This window comes from Panicum hallii, chromosome 9 (assembly GCF_002211085.1).
Source record: "Panicum hallii strain FIL2 chromosome 9, PHallii_v3.1, whole genome shotgun sequence".
Classification (NCBI taxonomy): Eukaryota; Viridiplantae; Streptophyta; class Magnoliopsida; order Poales; family Poaceae; genus Panicum; species Panicum hallii.
Window position 1 is genome coordinate 13,098,347 of NC_038050.1, and position 20,317 is coordinate 13,118,663.

Here is a 20,317-nt window from a genome sequence, read left to right on the forward strand (position 1 = left end):
GGGAGGCCGAGCTGGCGGCTGGAGGTGAGTGGCGGCGGTGGCACTCCGGCGTCCAGGGGAGGAAGGGCCGGGCTGGGGAAGACGCAGTGGAGGATGGGGGAGCTGATGGCGCTACTGGTTTAGGGAGGGAGAGGGCGGAGGTGCGAGCTCCACGGTGGACCGAGGTCTCGGCGGCGCTAATGGAGGACGGCGTGGTTCTGTACGCGCGCGAGGAGGTCCGGGGCGGCCTTTTATAGGCAATTGAGGTGGGAAAGGGAAGCACGGCGAGCAGGGCATCGGTTTGAGGTTGCTACGGGGGGGGGTGAACCACAGATGCTCGGCGGCGACAGAGGCGCCGGCGGGCGGCGTTGTAGTGCCGCAAGGCGGCGTGGCGCGCAGGCGAGGCGCCAGCGGGGGGGGGGGGTTAGGGCGGTGGAAGGACAGGGAGGTGACGCGTGGACGAGGGGAGAAACAGGAGGTGGGCGCCGGCGACCAAGGGCGGTTCACTGTGCTGGCGGCAGAGGCGCTAGGAGCAGAGCAGAGGGGGCAGGGGCGCCAGGAAGAAGAAGGGGGAAAGAATAGAGCCGGGGACTGTTTCGCAATATCAGAGAAAAGCAGGGACCTCACTGTAAAGAACTTGCAACCTTTAAACCAGTGCTCAAATGGAGATGGTCCAAAAAGTAAAAGTGCATAGTTTTTCAAACTCTACAACTTCTCTTTAAGGTTCATCTGTAGTTGAGCAACAGTTTTGAAGATACTATAAACTTAGTAATATTTTCAAATTTTATGTAAGTCCTATGGATAAAATTACTTTTACAAATATACCCAAGGGTAATTTCACATATATTTTTTTGCAATTTAACCATAGATACCAACTTTTGCAAAATAACCCTCATACTTTTAAACTTTTCCCTCTATTTCCACCCATTTTGCATAGAAGGACCTCTAGTTAAATTTAATTACATAAATATCACTTTTTCCTTAACATTGCACATAATAAACACACCTTTGCCATACTTTGGACATAAAAGCATACCAAAACTCTAGGGTGTGACCAAGCTAATTACCTGAGTGTCACATAATGTATGCCAAAAACTTAGGCTATTGTATGCCAAAAACTTAGGCTATTGGTGAGCAACGTCTCTCCTTTTTTTTGAATTGCTACGGTAGGCTTGCTTAATTTTGGTGCCAAACCAAAAATAAGTCAAATTGCATCATGTTTTATTAATATTTAGCTTGGTTCGCATTTGTAGCAAGCAATACTCTTATTTCTCGTTAGATACAAATGAATGATGATTTAGTGCTATATTACGCACTTCTATGTTCCAATCCAGCAATCTATGTATAGGTAGCAATAATAATTCATCCGAAGTCTTTCAAAAAGGGAAATCATCCAAAGAGGTGCAAGCACTAAGGATAAGCAGCAGGTAGCAGTGTGGCATTATTGCATATGCTACATACCTTAAGGTACGTAAAGGTTCATTCAGGCTATTTTACAGACACACAAGTTCTAACAAAATACTTCCAAACCACTACGAAGGGCTTATCACCACGACATATAGAGACTCGCTGAACCACCCATCACACAAGCACAGTTATATAGCTCAGGCGCTTCTATATTACAGACCCACACACCTAAGATTATAACCTTAGCGAGCGTTCAAACGCCAATCGTAACCTCCTGCTGCACATGCCAAGTTTGTACGGCACAAGATCATGATACCATGATCTGTGAGTGATGACTTGGTCACGGAGAAGTGTGTTCACCAGACTGGGAACAGAGGACCAGAGCATCCTTTCTTGTCAGCTTCGGGGATGCTGTTGTAGCGGTAGAGGTGGTTTGACAGCTCCCAGCTCCAGTCATCCTTCCTCGAAACCTTCAACGGTGGCCACCGGTTGATCCTCACATAGTGTTCCCTGATTCGCCCATCACCGACAAAGCTTGTGATTACTGTGTAGGCGCACTCGTGGCCACCCCACACAGCGTCATGAGGGTCTGCACTGTGGTAGCCATCAGGGTGGAAGTAGCGCCGCATAGGTGGACCAGTGTGCTTCCATGATGGATCAAGATTCCTCCAGTATTCTGGTGCTGCCTGCAAGAGCAGAAGAATAAGTTATTACCGAGTACAGCTTGGTTGGAAAATTACCCATAAACATAGGTTGCCATACTCTTAAATTTCATCTCTAAAACATATTAAAACTTCTTACTAAAACTGTAGCATCAAATTCCTAAAGTTTTAAATATTTTTCCCAGGAAATCTGTTATTCCAATTACAGTATCAGCAATCTTGTAGTAATATAACCAAATCACAATTTTCTAGCAATAAATGTGCACACACATTCCCATAATGGCAGAGCAAAATAACACATCTACATTTGTTTTCTACATATATTTATTGCATGCAGTTTCTCAAGAAAATGAAGATATATGCATCAACTCTCCCTCAGTGCATTTGGAAGCTACAACATCTGAAAAAGCTAGAGAAACGCTGACAGTTGACATGATCCCATGCATCCATCAGACTCTGATCGACTAAAACCACTTGAACTCAAAACTTGCAGAGTCAGTTGTACAGCAGCAACCACTAAGATAAAAAAAAAGAAAAGGGTCCATTTTACTCCCTCGAACCATTCAATTTGTCCATCTAACCCCCTGAACAAAATTATGACTCGATTTAGTCCCCCAAACAATTGGTACCAGCTTAAATTACCCCCTAATCGGTTTTGCACAGTGGTTTTGATGATATGGATGCCAATGTAGAGCTGTTTTGCCACGTAAGCAGCCTATGTCACCTCTTTCTTCTACCACGCCATGTCTATCTTCCTTTCTACTCCATCCATGAAGAGGAAGTAGCACAACGATGAAGTTGACCGCACACAGCGAGCAGCAGCAGCACGCTGATCATACGCCAAAGCACCGCGTTCCTAACCTCTGCCCCCAGCTGCTTTGGCTGATGTGAATACCACATCTGCCGCCTTCTGTGTTTGATTTGCATTGCGCCCTTTTAGAATCATCTGCATCGACCAGGCAGCCCGTGATCTCCTGAATTTGCGGAGTCCAACACAAATCCAATCTGATTGCACTTTGCCTGCATCGATTTGGTTTAATGCTAGTCCACCTCCTCTCAGACAACTTTCACGGAAATCAATTTCGTTTACGGTGGAAACTCAATTTGAACTTCATATTTGCTGGCAACAACCATTTTTATTACCAAAATCAATTTTGTTTGAGATGACGGGCTGAAGCTCGTCAATTACGAGATGAGGAAGCAAAGCTCTTCAATTATCAGATGAGGAACCGAAGCTCTGTCTGTTGATTTGTTTTTGCGGCGGGAAGAGGGATCGAGGGACTGAGTGCCTACTACCTTGCCCATAGCAATGAAGTCACCTTCAATGCCACATGAGCACCCACACAGCTGCTCTTTCACTGTCAGTTCAAATTTCAATGACCTCGTGCAGCAACAATGCCTTGGACAGAGCCATTTCGCGCCTACACACTCGCCATGACAAGCCGCTATCCGAAGACAACTTGAACATGGGCAGGAGGTGCTCGACTAGGAGACTGGAGCTACACCGGTAGGTTTGTAGTGCATCAGCTCACGCATGTAACCCGCGTCACAGGCTCAGGCAACAATCCTGAGCTCTTCCTGGCCGAGGCAGAGGCGGCAAAGAACAAGATGGCCATGTGCTTGCCAAGCTCTACCAGTTGTGTTCTGCACCTCCACTCAGGACAGGCTGCTCTCTGCCAGCGACAACAACTGCAGACGTGTTGTTATCCATGTCAGGAGGAAGAGACGAGGTAGAGGAGGGCACGCACCCTCACTGTTCCCCTCACTCCCTCAGCTTAACTGCCACATCAACTAGTTCACAGTGGCAGGTTCACTGTTGACCCGGCAAAACCACTTCCACATCAGCAAAACAGGGTCTCAAACCAGGTTAGGGGGTAATTTAAGCTGATATGGATTGTTTGGGGAAGTAAATCAAGTTACAAATTTATTCAGTGGGTTAGAATTGTTTGGGGGAGTAAAATAGACTTTCCTAATAAAAATATGCAATGACATAGTTTATACTTCAAAGTTCAAATAAACAGAAGAGCACCAAAAGAAACTTACTATAGTGAAACGATATTCCCATGCATGATCGCAGAGATCCTCTTTTGTGATCCGACTCTGAACAAGAGAAGATTATAATTCATGTCGACAGCAATTAAGAAGTGAAATATGAAATATGCTTATTGTTTACTTTCAGATTAAGGATAAAATAAACAGATGACCAGAGCGAACTTCCCCGCAATCACCAATGTATATATGAATGAAATAAAAGAAAAGGAAAAGAAAAGATGCGTAATGTAAATAATATAATTGGCCTCATTCCCAGAATCTGCAACACCGACAATCCCAAAGATCATCTTTGTCAGTGCCAAGGTACACATGAGCACAATAAATTCTGCATCCCACTGCAGTTCATCCACTGCATTATTGATCCTACAGATGGAAAAAAAATTTGCCGGTACTCACCCGTTTGCCATCCATGATGGCCATTGAATAAGTAGACAACTTAGATCCAGTGCGGATCGATGTTAAACGAGGAATATGTGCCTTTCCTGCCATAAGTTCAGCACACTGCGAACAAAACAATGATCAGGAACTTCTGTGTATCATGAGCAAAGATGCTATATATATAACAATAATGTTTGCCACAGTTTTCTCTTGTCCCCTTGTTTTCTCCAATCAGGTCTGCCTAGTTTCAATTTTGGTACTTGGCCTTTTTGCTCCCTTGCAGCAGAAGGAGATGCAATCAAGTCCCTATATTTTTCAATTTTAGTATGTTATATTGTATTGGAGGCTCTAACGCTGAAATAGGAGTGTTCAACTCTCTTTTGTTTCAAAAACATATTGGACAGCTCATGGTAAGTCAGTGACACAAAACATGTCGGAGATGCAATCAAGTCCCTATATTTTTCAATTTTAGTATCATATATTGTATTGGAGACTCTAATGTTGACACTAGGGTGTTCAATACTCTTTTTGTTTTAAAAAAAAAGAATATTAGACATTCTCACGGTAATCTGTGAAAGAAGTACGTAGCACCTCAATATATTTTTGTTGACATTAGTGACCATTTTGTCAATAGTGAGAGTGAAAAATTGATGAAAATTGGAAAACAGATTTCAAATATTAACAAGAATAAGAGCAGAGATTTCAAAAGTTTAATATCCCAAAAGTTCAGATATCATCAAGATAACCAAGAATACAAATTATTAGGGATTGTAAAGCAAAACAAGTCATTTTAACTACTAGTAATGGCCATATAGGTGCATTACCAAACCATGCCCCATCATGAGTTTAACAAAGCTGTGGACACGGGTCCCTTTGAGAATATCCTCCTCCGTGACCAATGGCATAATAAGCATGATTAATGTTTTAGGCAGCATATTCTTTGCAGAAAACCCATATGAATATGATTCAAAAAATATTACAACAAAGAGTAAAATAAAAATTATCTGAAACAAAAACACACATAAACAAAATTAGACAATGCTCTGGAACTGCAAAATTCCATAAATATTAAAATAAATTGGAAACAAAAAATATAATATGCACATATAAAATTTAATTAAAAATTAGATTCCATGGGAATATTTCCACCAACTTATATCGTTTCCTATGTCTAATTTGTGCAACTATTTTGGGACAAAAGAAAACCAGTTAACCTTGGTCCAGAAAACAATTCTTTCTCTACCATGTCAATGTCAGCTAAGGCTTCTTTCTTTGGAAACATCTCATAAATTTGCTAGATTTGCCAGTTGGCTTTTTGGGAAGACCATATACTGAAATCCGATACAATAGTGGGTGCATAGCACATAGCTCCCATGGAAAATAGGGGCCTACACAAAAACTACAAAAGCAGAAATAGCGCCCAGTAACAAATACTTGTGCAATGTCAGTAACACCGCGTTTGGATGTAGATATTGAGTCTCAGAATTTGGAATTGGCATTGGTAGCTTTGAATATCGGCTGTTTGGATGTCCTAGAATTCGGAATTGGAAATGAACCTCAATACCAAACAGCATTCACCCCACCCTCACCCCTTCACTTCTAATACCGAGCCAACCCCCTCTGTATTAGGGAAATCGTTCTCGCGTCCATCTCCGCGTCTTCTCTCTTTCTCTTTCTCCTCCGCGACCCCGCTCCCCTCCCTCTCATGGTCCTCCACCGCCGCACGCGGACCCCTGCGCCACCGCGACCCTCCGCCACACCGGCCCCCGGCGCCGCCACGCGCGGCCCTTGGCAACACCGCGACCCTCCACCGCCGCGCGCGGACCCGCGCCGCCGAGCCCCTCCGCCGCGCCATCCTGGCCCCTCCTACGCAGCTCCGCCTAGCCGAACCCGCACCGCCGAGCCAAGTCGCCATCCCCGGCCCCTCCTCCGCAGCTTTGCCCAGCCGGACCCCGCGCTGCCACGCCCCTCCGAGCGCCATCCCCGGCCCCTCCTCTGCAGCTCCGCCCAGCCGGGACTCCTCCCCGGCACTGCCCTCTTGCGCCGCTGAGCCGGATGGCACGTCGCCGCGGCCCTCCTCCGCAGCGCCGGCGGCGCAGCCGCGTCACCCCCTGCACCACCGCACCATTTCCTCCACTCCTCCGCCCCTCCCTCTACTCGTATTGTGTTGGCCCGGAGCTTCGCGAGGTGGAAGAGGAGAAGACAGCGGGCAATTGTTGCAGGCCGATTCCAATTTCACAGCATGTACATCCAAATGTAAATCGGTATTCGTCTATAGTTGAATTCTATCTATCAATTTCATGTACATCCAAACAATAGCTTTGGTATTATTGCCTATTTCCAAAGCTAGTCTGATTTGGTATTCAGTCCAGTTCAATGCCAAGCTCTTCGGACCCTAAACTATGATGCAGGTCAAATGCATGTTCTTTGCACTTCTAGCTAGGAAAATTTGGGGATTCCTTCGCTACAAACCAGGAATATCCTCAGTCTCATTCCTGATCCCAGCGGCCTTGAGCACCAGGTGCTCGATCGATTGCTCGAGGGAACCGGAGGCTTTCAATCCCCCTCGCCGCCGACAGATCATTTCGTCGAACAGGAGCCGCAAGACACCCCAAGCCGCGCGCGAGCGCGCAGGTCCACAGACGCCAAATACAAGGAGTGCGAGAGGGGCAGCGGGGGGAGCGTCCGAACCTTGGGTGCCCAGAGGCGGTCGTCGGTTGCGACCCCGCGCCATGCGCGGGAAACCGCGGTGCATCGTGCCACGCTGCGCGTCTCCAGGAGCTCCATCACCCGCCCCATCACCTCCTCCCCGAGCGCCTCCACGGGGTCGCCCGCCCACCCCACTTGCCGCTTCCCCAGCCCCTCTCCCTCTCCCTCCCCCTCCCCTCCCCCTGCCCCTCCCTCCTCCTCCTCCTCCTCCTCCTGCCCCTCTTCCGCTTCCGCTCCGCCATGCGCTCTCGCCTCGGGGGAGTCGGTCGCGAGCGACTGGTGTGGTGTGGCGAGAGTGAGACTGACAGCGAGTGAGCTGGTGCCTGCGTGGGAGAAGTGATCTACTCCGTGTCTCCGTACTCGGAAAAGAGGGGCCCCCCCGTGCGGAATCGGCTCGGTGGGGCCCGCGTGCCGTCCCAGCGACGCGCTTTCATCGCCTGCTGTTTGTGTGCCTTGTGGGAGGCCGTTACTCCGTTAGACTCTTACCAGTAATGGGTTGTGTTAAAATGAGCATTTTCTTTTAAGCTGGATCCATGAGGTGGATTTCTTTCGGATGGATAGAGACCAACACATCTCCATATTCTGGACTCCACTTGCCAACTTATACATAGGAGGTTCTATAATAGTTAAATAATCGTAGAAAATTGCAAAAAGAAAATATAATGTGATCGTGAGGTTAAAATTTAAAGTAGACCTTCTATCATGAGGCCTGCCGGTGCGTCTAGGCCTGCCAACTTGTAGAAAGTAGGTCCTGAATTAATTAAGCCATCATCAACTTTTTCTGGACAATTTGATGAAAAATTTGTAACGTGCTACCTGCTCAGCTTCCTCTAAAGCCTACGATCCTGGGCTAAGACAGGCCGTATATTATGCGGTGGAAACGGCGCGACCGCACGGGTCCTCAAAATTATGGGCCCTATAATTAGCACCTGTTAATTAGAGCCGGCCGCCATAGCTATTATCCAGCAGCAGCTCTTCCCACATGCGAATAAGACAGAGTCAATATATGAGAATTAAATTTAAAGGACGTACGTTTCATTTTCTTGTGGTCTCGTTGCCTCCAGGACTATTATAGATATTTAGATCCGAGTGTTAATATTAAAAATTACTAAAATTTAGCACTAGCTCATCCAAAAAAGAACGTTAATGCGGTAGACTAAACTTTAGTTAAGACTTAAAAATTTTAGAAGAGGTACAAGTACTTAAAGTTAGCATTCAATTTTAACCCATCCAGCTGGGCCCTTAAACGGTTTGACTTCGGCAGTTCGTCTATTCAGCCATGCACGCAGGAGTGCAGGACGCACCGCGCTCGACGCGATCGCCACGAGGCGCCACCACTGTGGCCGCCCACGGTCGTAACTCGTGAGTCGCTGACTTGCCGATTGTCGCTGACTATCTATTGCTATCTTGCCGGGTTGCCGACTTTCTAATCGTCGCCGAGACGCTGATTAGATTTAATAGAGATTAAGAAAATATTAATAAGCAAGGTTCGCTATTATTTTCCTTTAGCATGATTAATTACGGTATTTCTTAGCATTCTAAACACATGAAGTTAAATAATAAATTTTAATTTATTTTGATTATTTATATTTACGGAATGTGGGCCCATTTTATATCATGCACCAGGGTCCAAAAACTTTGATTCAGCCGAGAGGCGATGATATTTTTTCCCCTGTTTATGACGGCCCCATGTTTATTTTTGCGTTGGGCTTGCTCCGCGGTTTTCATTTTGCCCGACCCGGCGGGACCGCGGTTTCGTTTGATAAGGGCTGCTGGACCGCGGTTAGGCTATCTCCAGCGATATCCCCTAAATCTCATCCTCTATATCCATCCTCCATATCAACTTCATCCTCTATACCAAATTTAACTCCAACAACATCCCCTATTTCCATCCTCTATACCCCACAATCTCAATTTTCTAATCTTTTCTTCCAACTGCCGTTTCCCCAGCTGCTCCCGCCGCCCCTGCTCCCCGCCGCGCGCCCGCGCCCCAGCTCCCCCCCGCGCCCCCGCGCCCCTGCTCCCGCCGCCCGCCGCCCCTGCTCCCTCCGCCCGCCGCCCCTGCTCCCGCCGCCCCGCCGCCCTCCGCCCCGCCCCGCCGCCCCGCCGCGCCCCCGCGCCCCGCCCCGCCCTCCGGCTCCGCCCCGCCCCGCCGCGCCCCGCCCCGCCCTCCGGCTCCGCCCCGCCCCGCCCCGCTCCGCCCCGCCGCGCCCTCCGGCTCCGCCCCGCCCCGCCGCGCCCCGGCTCCGCCCCGCCCCGCCCCGCTCCGCCCCGCCCCGCTCCGCCCCGCTCCGCCGCGCCCCGCCCCGCCGCGCCCCCGCGCCCCGCCCCGCCCTCCGGCTCCGCCCCGCCCCGCCGCGCTCCGCCCCGCCGCGCCGCGCCCCGCCCCGCCCTCCGGCTCCGCCCCGCCCCGCCCCGCTCCGCCCCTGCCCTCCGGCTCCGCCCCGCCCCGCCCCGCTCCGCCCCGCCGCGCCGCGCCCCGGCTCCGCCCCGCCCCGCCCCGCCCCGCCCCGCTCCGCCGCCCCGCTCCGCCGCGCCCCGCCCCGCCGCGCCGCCCCGCCGCGCCGCTCCGCCCCTGCTCCCGCCGCCCTCCGCGCCCGCCGCCCCCGCCCCTGCTCCCTCCGCCCTCCTCGCCCCTGCTCCCGCCGCCCTCCGCCCCGCCGCGCCCCCGCGCCCCTGCTCCCGCCGCCCTCGGCGCCCGTCCGCCGCCCTCCGCCCGCCCGCCGCCGTCCACGCCCGCCCGCCTGCCCGCCGCCGTCCGCGCCCGTCCGCCGCCCCCGCGCCCCTTCGCCCCGCCGCTCGCCGCCCCTCCCGCGCGGAAACCGGTGAAGATGCGGGCGTCAACGACCGGATGGAGGAGGCTTCACCTGTGCGGGACGGAGAGGTGGTGCTCCATTTTACCGGATGGGATAGGGCGTACCGATGGAGCGTTACCAGATGCTACAGTACCCGCTAAAATAGGGAACAGGCCGTTTTAGAGGTCGCCGGTGGAGATAGCCTTAGTTTGGGGACGATTCCGGATGACAGTAAAGCGCAACGCCGCCACGCCGGCGTTACATGTCGGCGGGGTCGGCCGTGTCCGCGTTGCTGTCACACGTCAGCTCGCGCGCGCACAGGTGTGGGAGTAGGGACCTCGGATCGGAGCCTGGCCCTGTTCCCGGAGGCATGGCACGCCTCCGTGGCGGCTCGCGCGCCGGCCGCGGCCGCCCACGTGTGGGCACCCGCATGCGTCGCGCGTCGTGCGTGCGAATGTTTCTCACGCGAATGCTTAGCTCGCAAGTCAGGGCCGGATCGGATGCGAGCGCCAAGGAATTCCATTTTTGATCGAGGCTCCTCTCTCTCGACGCGCAGAGTGCCAGAGTGGGTGTGCACGCGTCCGAGCCATAGCCTTTTCGTGCGTGCAGCCGCCGGCCGGGCCCGTTTGTTTGTTCTCTTGCGCGCGGGGGAGGTACTGCCACTGCCAGTCACGTATGGTACTAGCTCGTCAGTCGGCTGTCTGTTCCACTCTCCAGGGCTCCAGGCGACAAGTGCATGTAGTGTGGCTGAGCGTAGCAGATAAGGCCCCCCTGGCCTCCTGCTGGCCTCTAGCGCTCACTGCTCAGCTAGCCCTGGCCGGCCGTTGCTTAGAGCCAGGTTGCGTGCTTGTGTGGCACGGCACTCCAGACTCCACAGCTTATTTTTCAGTTGGCCTGAATCCATCCTTGCCCTGCACTGCAGGAGGACCGGATTACTCCTTGCCCCACCGTGCAGACTGATGTAGTGCAGTGCTCGTGCTTCGCACAACAGAATTGGCATGGAACGGATCAAGAAGTTGACGCATTCATGTTATCCGGCCGGAGTTCCGGACACCGGGACACGTCACACGACCATCTCGATCTTGGCCAGATTCCCAATCCACGCACACTGGTTATCGCGTGATCACAACAAGGTCGATCGTGTCCAGACCAGGCCTTTGTCTGCGTTACGTCCGGCCGGGGCGCCGCCGGACGTCGTGCACGTCTCCGGCCCGGCCGGCCTCAATCCCAAGCGCTCTGACAACTTCTCGAGAACTCGCCGCCGGCCGGCCTGCCCATGACGTACGTGAGTACGCCTCAACTTCGTGTGCAAGCAACAGCCACAAGCACGGCAGGTACGTGCGCTGCTCCGATCGCTCCTAGCTACTATTATAGATAGAATCGGGCAACAACGCGACAGCGATGCCTTTCTCGCGGGCGAAATGGCGACAAGGGAAGCTTTTCCCGGCCCATCTCATGTTTCATCTCCTTCCCGGCCGGGCCTCCACTGCGTCGTCGGCCTTGTCCCAAGCACACGTGCGCAAGGGCTGGCCGCTTGTCTCCTCGCCATGGCAAAGGTCTTCGTTTGCGGGGACGACTCTTCGTTTCGGGGGATCCGGGGACATGATTGCTCAGGCCTGCATACGAGGGGCCGGGTCCCACCACGGCTTCTCTGTCCATCCAACAGGCGGCCCCTCGTCACCGCTCGAGGCCTCGATCGAGCAGCTTCAATGGTAAAAGTATGCAATGCAACGGTCGTAGCTAGCACCTCTCATCATGACCACTAACAAAGGCCAACTTTCTTTGTCCCTCGTCGGCTCGTTGCTCCAGCCCGGCGATAGATTCTTTTTTTAAAAAAAAATACATGTCTTGCTGAGTGAAAGATGTGAGTAATAACTAGCGGAGTGGGCAACTGCACGGGTAATGTTGAATTGTTGATCCAAGTGCGTTTGTACCGCTGTCTACGGTCGTCTTTTTGCTATTGTAGATCTGATTCTACCTTGCATTCGTTTATTTTGTATAATTTTTGTTTATCCCATTCGAATATATCTTTTTTATTTGGACTGAAAAGTCACGCTGCATTAGCTACCACGGTGAACAGATTGCACCTTTTAGTGACACTGTTTTTTTCTTGAAAGGAGATCAACTCTGCTTTTACGTACGAAAGCAAAAATTACATAGCTGGGGATACAGCGCACAAAAGAAACCCCAAGCAAGTCAAAGCTAAGCCAACGACTGACGGCGTGGCTATCCTATTACATCAATCGCATTCCAATCACATCTGAGATGCTGAATACCCCTTGGAGAAAAGACTTCCAATTCTCTGCAGAAAAGAAAAGCCAGAGCGACAGAGATTACGACCTCAGTTGGGTTGCTAGGGACACGCTTCTCGATCTTCATTTTGTTTCACAATTTTCATATAGCCAAGCTACACCTGCAAAAAAAAAATCCAAGATGTTGGAGAGTCCCTAGGGTCAAGTAACCATCTACCAGATAAATCCGTACAATGTTAGATTTAGTTCTAAATGGAAAATTGATGGTGGAAAGCACAGCTATAAAGTAGGGTAGTGCTCACTCATCAGTTTAGTCTTTTAGATTAAGTTAGACTTGAGATCTTGGTTGTTGTGGGCACGGGTAAACCTAGACTAATGGGAAGCCGACTTGTGGGTATAACATGCTGGCTTGGAATTCGCTGTATAATCTAACAATTAGTATCAGAATCGAAATCGAAAAATCTGGAACATCTTCAATGTCACATGACATCTATCACACTGGGTTGTACTTTGACAGGAAAGTTGGGCTCGAGCTTGGTATAACATTTTCCAAGAGATCACATCGTTTGTTTGTGGCCATATTGGAAATTGGCGTCGAGGAGTATAATATATACGGGTTTGCTAGCGGCTTGGTATAACATTTTCCAAGAGATCACATCTGTTATTTGTGGGCATATTGAAAATTGACAGTTGAGGAGTATAATATATACAGGTTTCCAAGCGTCTGGACGTCCGGACGGAGTCAATTCATCACACAATTCTGTGGCAGCGTATAATTGGATCAGCACCAGTACAGCGCCACCATCACCGCTGGTTTTGGGGGCCGTTGGGTTTAACTCGACAGTGATGGGGACGCCAACACTGCCGGTTCCAGAACCGGCGGTGGTGCTGGTTAGAAAAACCAAAAAACCAAAAACGCCCGTTGCCCGCTCGCCGCGCCAACCGCTACCCCCGCGCGCGCGTCGGCCATGGCCCAGCGCGCCCGCCGTTGCTCCCATCTGCCCGATGCTGCTCCCGTGCGGAGGAAGAAGGGAGGAGAGGGGGCGGAGGGGAGGGGGGAGACCTGGCGCGCCGGTAGCAGCTGCTCCTGCCTGCCGGCCGCTGCTCTCGAGCACGAGGAAGAAGGGAGGGGAGGGGAGGGGAGGGGGCCGCGGTGGAAGGAGGGAGAAGAGGGGGCGGCCGAGAAGGCCCCGCGCGCTTCGCCTCCCGCAACCGGCCGCCACTCAGGCTCCTGCTGCCGCCGTGAGATGGGGAGGGGAGCGTGGGAGGATTAGGGAAGAAGGGAGGGGTGGGGTGTGCAGATCCGCGTGGGAAGAAGGTGAGCTAGTGGGGGAGGGAGGGGAGGGGTGAGGGGGAAGAAAGGAGGGAGGGGCGACGGCGGTGGACATGGCGGCGGGGAGGGGAGGGGAAGAGGTGGGGAAAGGGAGGATAAGGACTGGGAGGGGAAAAAAATAAGTGGGAGATTAGTGGAGAGTTGAAGGGAAAGATAGGGCGACGAATGCATCACCGCCGGGTCGTAATACGAACCCATAGTAATGTTGGCATCACCGCCGGTTCGTATTATGATCCGGCGGTGATTCTCTTCAAAGCTATTACCGCCATTTCGTATTACAAACCAGCGGTGATATCTACTATCACCACTGGTTCCAAAAGAGCCGGCGGTGATAGGACGTTTGCAATGATGGATTCTGTAGTAGTGCAGCACTCCTCCCTCCCTCCCTCCCTCCCATCACAACACATGCCGTGAGCCGCCTCCATGATAACACTCAACAACACTGCCACTCTCGCTATGGTGGCACCATGCATTGCATCCGCCCCTTTGCATCACGCCGCCCGCACGTGACAAAGAGGGGGAGAAAGAAAGTAGATAAGATGCTAATCGTTCTATGCAACATTGAAAAGCAACATTGGTAGCATAGCAAAATAGTGTATGCAGCATTTGATATCAACCTTTGCAACACTAAATATTTGAATCAAAACTAAATCATCTTGTGTAGCTGATTCGAGACAAAACAATGCAACCGCAATATCATTTTATGCCTCAACCTGCTACTTGAGAAAAATCTCTGAGACATCAATAGTCACCAACCTAAATATTTTTAATCACCTCATGCAACATCCGAAAAGTACACTTTGCAACATCTAGTATAAGCTATTGCAACAACACCAAAATCGCGTATTCAGTTGACATATCCTCAAATCTATACAAATCTACACATGCAATTGCAACAAATTAAATAAATATTTGCAACATCCAAGTCAAGCCACCGCAACATCCAAATCGAAAGGTATGCAACATCCAAATCAAAAAGGGACTACAACACATGTAACATCTAACATTCCCTACCGCAACAATATGATTTACCTTTTGAAACACAAGCACGAGCAACACAAGAAGGGACCTGTCTTTCCTTTTTGAGAATAGAGGTATGGATGGTCTCATACCTCCTCTGGATGGCGGAAAGGTAGTCAGGCTTCGCCTCTCTGTCGCATGGTGGTGGTTCTGCTTGCTGAGGGTGACGTATGCGATCTCGCAAGTGCCGAATCGACGACGACAGCGGCTTGACTCAAAACTGGTCGGCACCAGCTTATCCATGGAGGAGGCAGCACCTCCAACCTTAAGTTGACGGAGCCGCACCTAAACCCATAAGATGGGACCTGCGTGCTGTAGGTTTGGGAGGGATGGGGCGGTGGTGGAGTCCGGATATCCTCAAGAGAAGCAGCACAAGGCAAGGTTGATGCATATAGCAAGCCGGCGTCTTGTGAAAAGAAAATGAGATGCGGTGAGGAGGAGTTGGCCAGTCAAATAAGATGGATAACGCTTTAGAATAATATATGGATGGTATCCTGCCACGTAAACATCCGGAGGGAGGACGTGCATCCGGACACCTACGTCCAAGCATTATTGTAATACATAAGATGAGGACAGCCCTCATCCATCAGGCTAGTCTTTTAGATTGAGTTAGGCCTGATGCTTTAATTGTTGTGAACTCCGGTGGACCTAGATTTCGTAGGACATTGAATCATGTGTATAGCAGGTCAGATCGGAATTTGATGCACACTCTAACCTACAGGAGGTAGGGTACCCTTCCCACCAAATTGCCTCCCCTAGGCAACTTCTAACAAAAGGCGAAAGGAAACTTCAAAAGAAGATGGAAGTTGGAACTTCTTTCACGCCCCTCTTCGCTTATAGTGCCACTTTCCTAATGGGATGGCCTTGAGCTACTGGTTTCAAACCATATGCAACCACACATATCCAACTTGTACTATTTCATTCTCATATCCTGCTGCTTTGTGTGTGGCTTCATCAGTGTTCCTTGTCTATGCCAAAGGTTACATTTTCACCATCAACAATTTACAAGCTAGACATTGTTGTAGAGTCCAACCGTCGGGCTGACTTCGATCATGACCGCAAGTTACAGGCGCCAAGACTAACACACGAGCAGGTACCAATTTTTTTTGTCTTCCAGCTTCTCCTTTTATGTTGGGTCAGCTTGATCATAACATTAATTGGTTTAATTATCTTCTATTGCATCCTATTTGATAATTTGTTATTGGCTACACGGTCGAAGTTCTCTCCCAATTTAAACACATATACACATTGTAACATTCTTACATTGATATCCACCTACCCAACATCACACTAATCAGTGACGGATGCAGCCTTGGGTGCTAGGGTGGGGCGGGGGGCTCTCCTCATCTTCCTCCTCTACATTCATCTCCTTTTCCTTTCTTCTTCTTCTTCCTTTCTTCTTCTCCTCCTCCTCCTCCACCTCATGCTCCAATGGAGTTTCCAGGCTCTAGGGGCTTGGAGCCCCCAAACACCCCACCCCCCGGCAAAGGCCCTACGCTAGATCTGCTTCTGACACTAATACGCCTGCAGCAAAGTTATAGCATCGTCCAATTGAGTCATCTAAGCGAGATATGATAGATTGCATATTGCTTTCCACTGTTGACAGAATACTTATATTTTTTTCCATGAATCATAATTCTTTTGCACTCATTGTTTATATTTTCTATTTTATTTTACATCAAAGATTACTTGAACTACAGTTTGGAACTCTTAAATCACAAGTGAAATTATAGCGCTCGCCCCTCCTGATTCCTCGAAAAGAATCATGCATTGCTTTTTGAAACAAACATGGGTAGGTGTTCTGCCATTTTAGTGGAAAATCATTTATTTGCAGTGGAGACTATTTAGAAAATGAAAAAAAATAGAAATATGATGGAAAGGCAAAGGCATCAACGCCTCCCCCATTATAAAAGCAAATTTACGGTACACTGTCACACTATTGGTGGGAAAAAAATTTGGATGGAGCCCCAAACTCCCTCCCGTGTGGACCCGTCCCCAATGGCCGGTGCATGAACACTCCACGGATCCAATCACCTGTCCATCCGGCTCATGAGCATGCAGTGGTGGAGGCAGCACCTAGATTTAGGGCTTGTTTCTTCATATTCTTCTATCTCCATCTTTTATTCATCCTTTTCTTCTCTTCTTTTCCTATCTGTTTCTCATCTTCTATCTCTTCTATCTCTTCTTTGCATGCATCATACAAATGCCTAAAAAAATATCACCTCAATCTGCCTTGTCACCCATTCTTGAGCCAAACAAAATTTTTTCAATCAATTTGCATGCAACAAGTAGTAATCACATCTCCTCCAATTCATCAAACAATTATACATTCTTAATTAAACTTTCTCTCCTATTCCAATGGACAGAGCAACAATTTTGAATAAAGAGGGCAAATACAGAGGAGGAAAGACTACCTGCAGTGGTGGCGACCGGCCTGGAGACGCGCCGGGGCAGAGGCGGGCGGGGCGGCGACGGGCGGGACGGGACGGCGCCGGGGCAGGGCAGCGACAAGCGGGGCGGCCGGCGGGGTGGGGCGGGGCGGCGGGCAGGGTGGGTCTGGAGGCGCGGATGGGATGGGGACGGGAGTTGGACGGGTTGCGGAGATTAGAAGCGAACTATTTTTTTCATAGGTGGGTAATTTTTTACCTCAAAAGCTACTGAAAGCAGAGAGAGAGGTGCTTTTGCATTTATACTACAGTGAAAATTGCTTTTGGACAAAAACATCGGAGACTTTTAAACTTTATAGCTGGCTTTTAAGCAAAACAAATCGGAGAGCTCAACCAAACAACCGTCAGCGGTGGTTGAATCGACTTCTCGCCACCGTGTGCAGCGATTGGACTTTCAGAAATGTTTCTTTATTGCTTAATCAGCTCACCGTCACGTCGGTGGGACCCAATCCAACATAAAAATATCATATGTAGAGGAGCAGCGCATGCATTTGCTTCCCATGAGTGAGGCTGTTTATTTTTTTTATTGCCTAGAATTCGATTCATGAAAGAGAGTCGATTCTTTGTCTCTCCTATACGAGCCGACTCCTTCCAGCTGTGGTGATTCGATTCATCAAAGCCACGTAGGATCACGCACACCGGCCACTGGAGAAGCCCTTAAATCCGCCACTGGAAGTATGATAACCGCTCGGTAACAGGTAAGTTTGACTAGATCCACAGTTTAATCTTGCCCCAGGTTCCACACGCAGATCTGATGGAAAGAAACTGCCCAATTGCCCCCGCGATGCGTCTCATGTCAAGACTCAAGAGCCCGCCGACCATGGCCAACACTTAGTACCACGCATGCCATTTAATTCCTTGTCTCCATTGACTACTGCGTGTACGCTTCCCCGTTGACGTGCATGGCGGTCGAGCTGGCTTTGGAACACTCGCACGCACGTGGATAGCTGCTCGGAACGAACACTCCGGTTTGCTTCTCCAGACAGCCACCCAGTATTGGTACAACGATCTTCGTAAACTACTACTCCATTTGGTAATAATCCAGTGGGAGATAGATTCGCTCGAGATCCCCGTCGTTTCCATGCCAGTGGCAGCGAGCAGCTAGCCGACCACCGCCACTAGCAAACGCTCGGCTTATCACGCGCGCCTTCGAGCTCGAGGTCGCCAGGTACGCACAGCCACTCCGAGCCGGGCACTACCGGCACCGCAGCCAATGCAAACCGCTTCAGCAGCGATGAGCAAATCCGGCGCCGTCTCCCGGCCTTGCTTCTTCCTCGTCGCCGCCGCGGCGTTGTGGGTCCTGACGCTCTACCTGCGCCTCCTCGCCATGATGAGCGTGCCCGGCGCGTTCACGGGGCGCGCGGCGTCGCTCGTCCCGGCCGACAGGAACGGCAGCGGCGATCCCTGCCGCGGCCGGTACGTCTACGTCCACGACCTGCCCCCGCGGTTCAACGCCGACATCCTCCGCGGCTGCGCCGCCGCCAGCGACCGGTGGGCCGACATGTGCGAGGACGTGGGCAACGCCGGCCTCGGGAGGCCGCTCTCCGGCGGCGCGCTCACGGGCGAGACCGGGTGGTACGCCACGCACCAGTTCGCGCTGGACGCCATCTTCCACGCCCGGGTGCGGCAGTACGGGTGCCTCACCAACGACTCCTCCGCGGCGGCCGCCGTGTTCGTCCCGTTCTACGCCGGCTTCGAGTTCGCCCGCCACGTCTGGGGGTACGACAACGCGGCGCGCGACGCCGCCGCGCGGGACCTGGCGCGCTGGCTCGTGCGGCGGCCCGAGTGGCGCAGGGCCGGCGGCCGCGACCACTTCCTCGTGGCGGGGCGGACAGGGTGGGACTTCCGGCGAGACGCCTACCCCAACGCCACCTGGGGCACCAACCTTTTCCTGCTCCCGGCCGTCAAGAACATGACCTTCCTCGTCATCGAGACGGCCACCATGGGCTGGGGCAACGACCTGGCCGTGCCTTACCCCACATACTTCCACCCGCGAACGGACTCCGACGTCCTCAACTGGCAGCACAGGATCCGGAACGCCGACCGCTGGTGGTTCATGTCCTTCGTGGGCGCGGCGCGCCCAGGCGACCGGCGCTCGATCCGGTCGCAGGTCATGGACCAGTGCCGCGCGTCGCCGGCGTGCCGGCAGCTGGGGTGTGCCTCCGGGACCGCCCAGTGCCACTACCCGGGCGACATCATGGTGCTGTTCCAGAGCTCCACCTTCTGCCTCCAGCCGCCGGGGGACTCGGCGTCGCGGCGGTCGACGTTCGACGCGATGGTCGCCGGCTGCATCCCGGTGTTCTTCCAGCCGCGGTCGGCGTACCTCCAGTACAGGTGGCACCTGCCCAAGGACCACGCCACTTACTCGGTGTTCATACCGGCAGAGAGCGTGCGCACCGGGAACGTGAGCGTTGAGGCGGAGCTGAGGAAGATACCGGCGGCGGCAATAGAGAAGATGAGGGAGGAGGTCATCAAGCTCGTGCCGAGGCTGGTGTACGCCGACCCGAGATACAAGCTCGAGACGGTGAAGGACGCGTTCGACGTCGCCATGGATGGCGTCTTGGAGAGGGTGGCGGAGCCGGCGGAGAGGCAAATAGGGTCCTACTGGCGGTGAACACCGGTGGTGGACCCAAGTTTTTAATCTTGTTCTAAAGTAAAACGTATTTTAAGATAAATACTAGGTATAGGTTTGTTAGGAAATCAAGTTGCTTAGCGTTCGATCTACCAAGCCATGTTGAATGATGGTAAAGACTTTACTACCTTAAATGATTCTTAGAAGAGAAATCATTCGAAATTCATATTCGGTCGAAGAATAATGCTCTAGCAGTCTAGCTTCTCATCATCTTCTCAAGTGAAAGGGTCTACTGCAGAGAGAGAGGGGGGGTGCGAGAGAGGGTGGGTTGGGACTATTTCAATTTAATTAAATTAGAACACGCAACAACTTTAACCTAAAATTCTAGTTCAAAAATATAACATTAGCCTATCATACTAATTAATCGTCGATCTAGTTTGAATGCTTAGCAAGAACAAGCAACTACACAAGAAAGCTAAGAACAAAGAAACGTACACAAATTAAACTTGCAAGAAAGTAACTGCATATCTTTTTCCAAAAGAAAATAACTGCATAAAGTGCGTGAAATGAGTGACGACATGCGATCTTTTCCCGATGTATTAATAAGGAGTTAACATTCTCTCGAGGGAACAACTTTTTTTTTGAAACACTATTCTCTCGAGGGAATAACTTCCCCTAGGCACCAAATCAAGAACCTTCCTAATCTCCTTA

General features: G+C 51.3%; 1 protein-coding gene and 1 pseudogene across 1 annotated transcript; one reads left to right on the top strand and one right to left on the bottom strand.

Annotated features, from left to right (window-relative positions):
• Positions 1-1,390: 1,390 nt before the first annotated feature.
• LOC112877699 lies at positions 1,391-7,565 on the bottom strand (annotated as a pseudogene).
• A 10,955-nt stretch (positions 7,566-18,520) lies between these two features.
• Positions 18,521-19,800, top strand: LOC112877507 (xyloglucan galactosyltransferase KATAMARI1 homolog). Its single transcript, XM_025941825.1, has one exon. The coding sequence runs from the start codon at positions 18,536-18,538 to the stop codon at positions 19,646-19,648; it is 1,113 nt and encodes a 370-aa protein (XP_025797610.1). The 5' UTR covers positions 18,521-18,535; the 3' UTR covers positions 19,649-19,800.
• Positions 19,801-20,317: the final 517 nt, after the last annotated feature.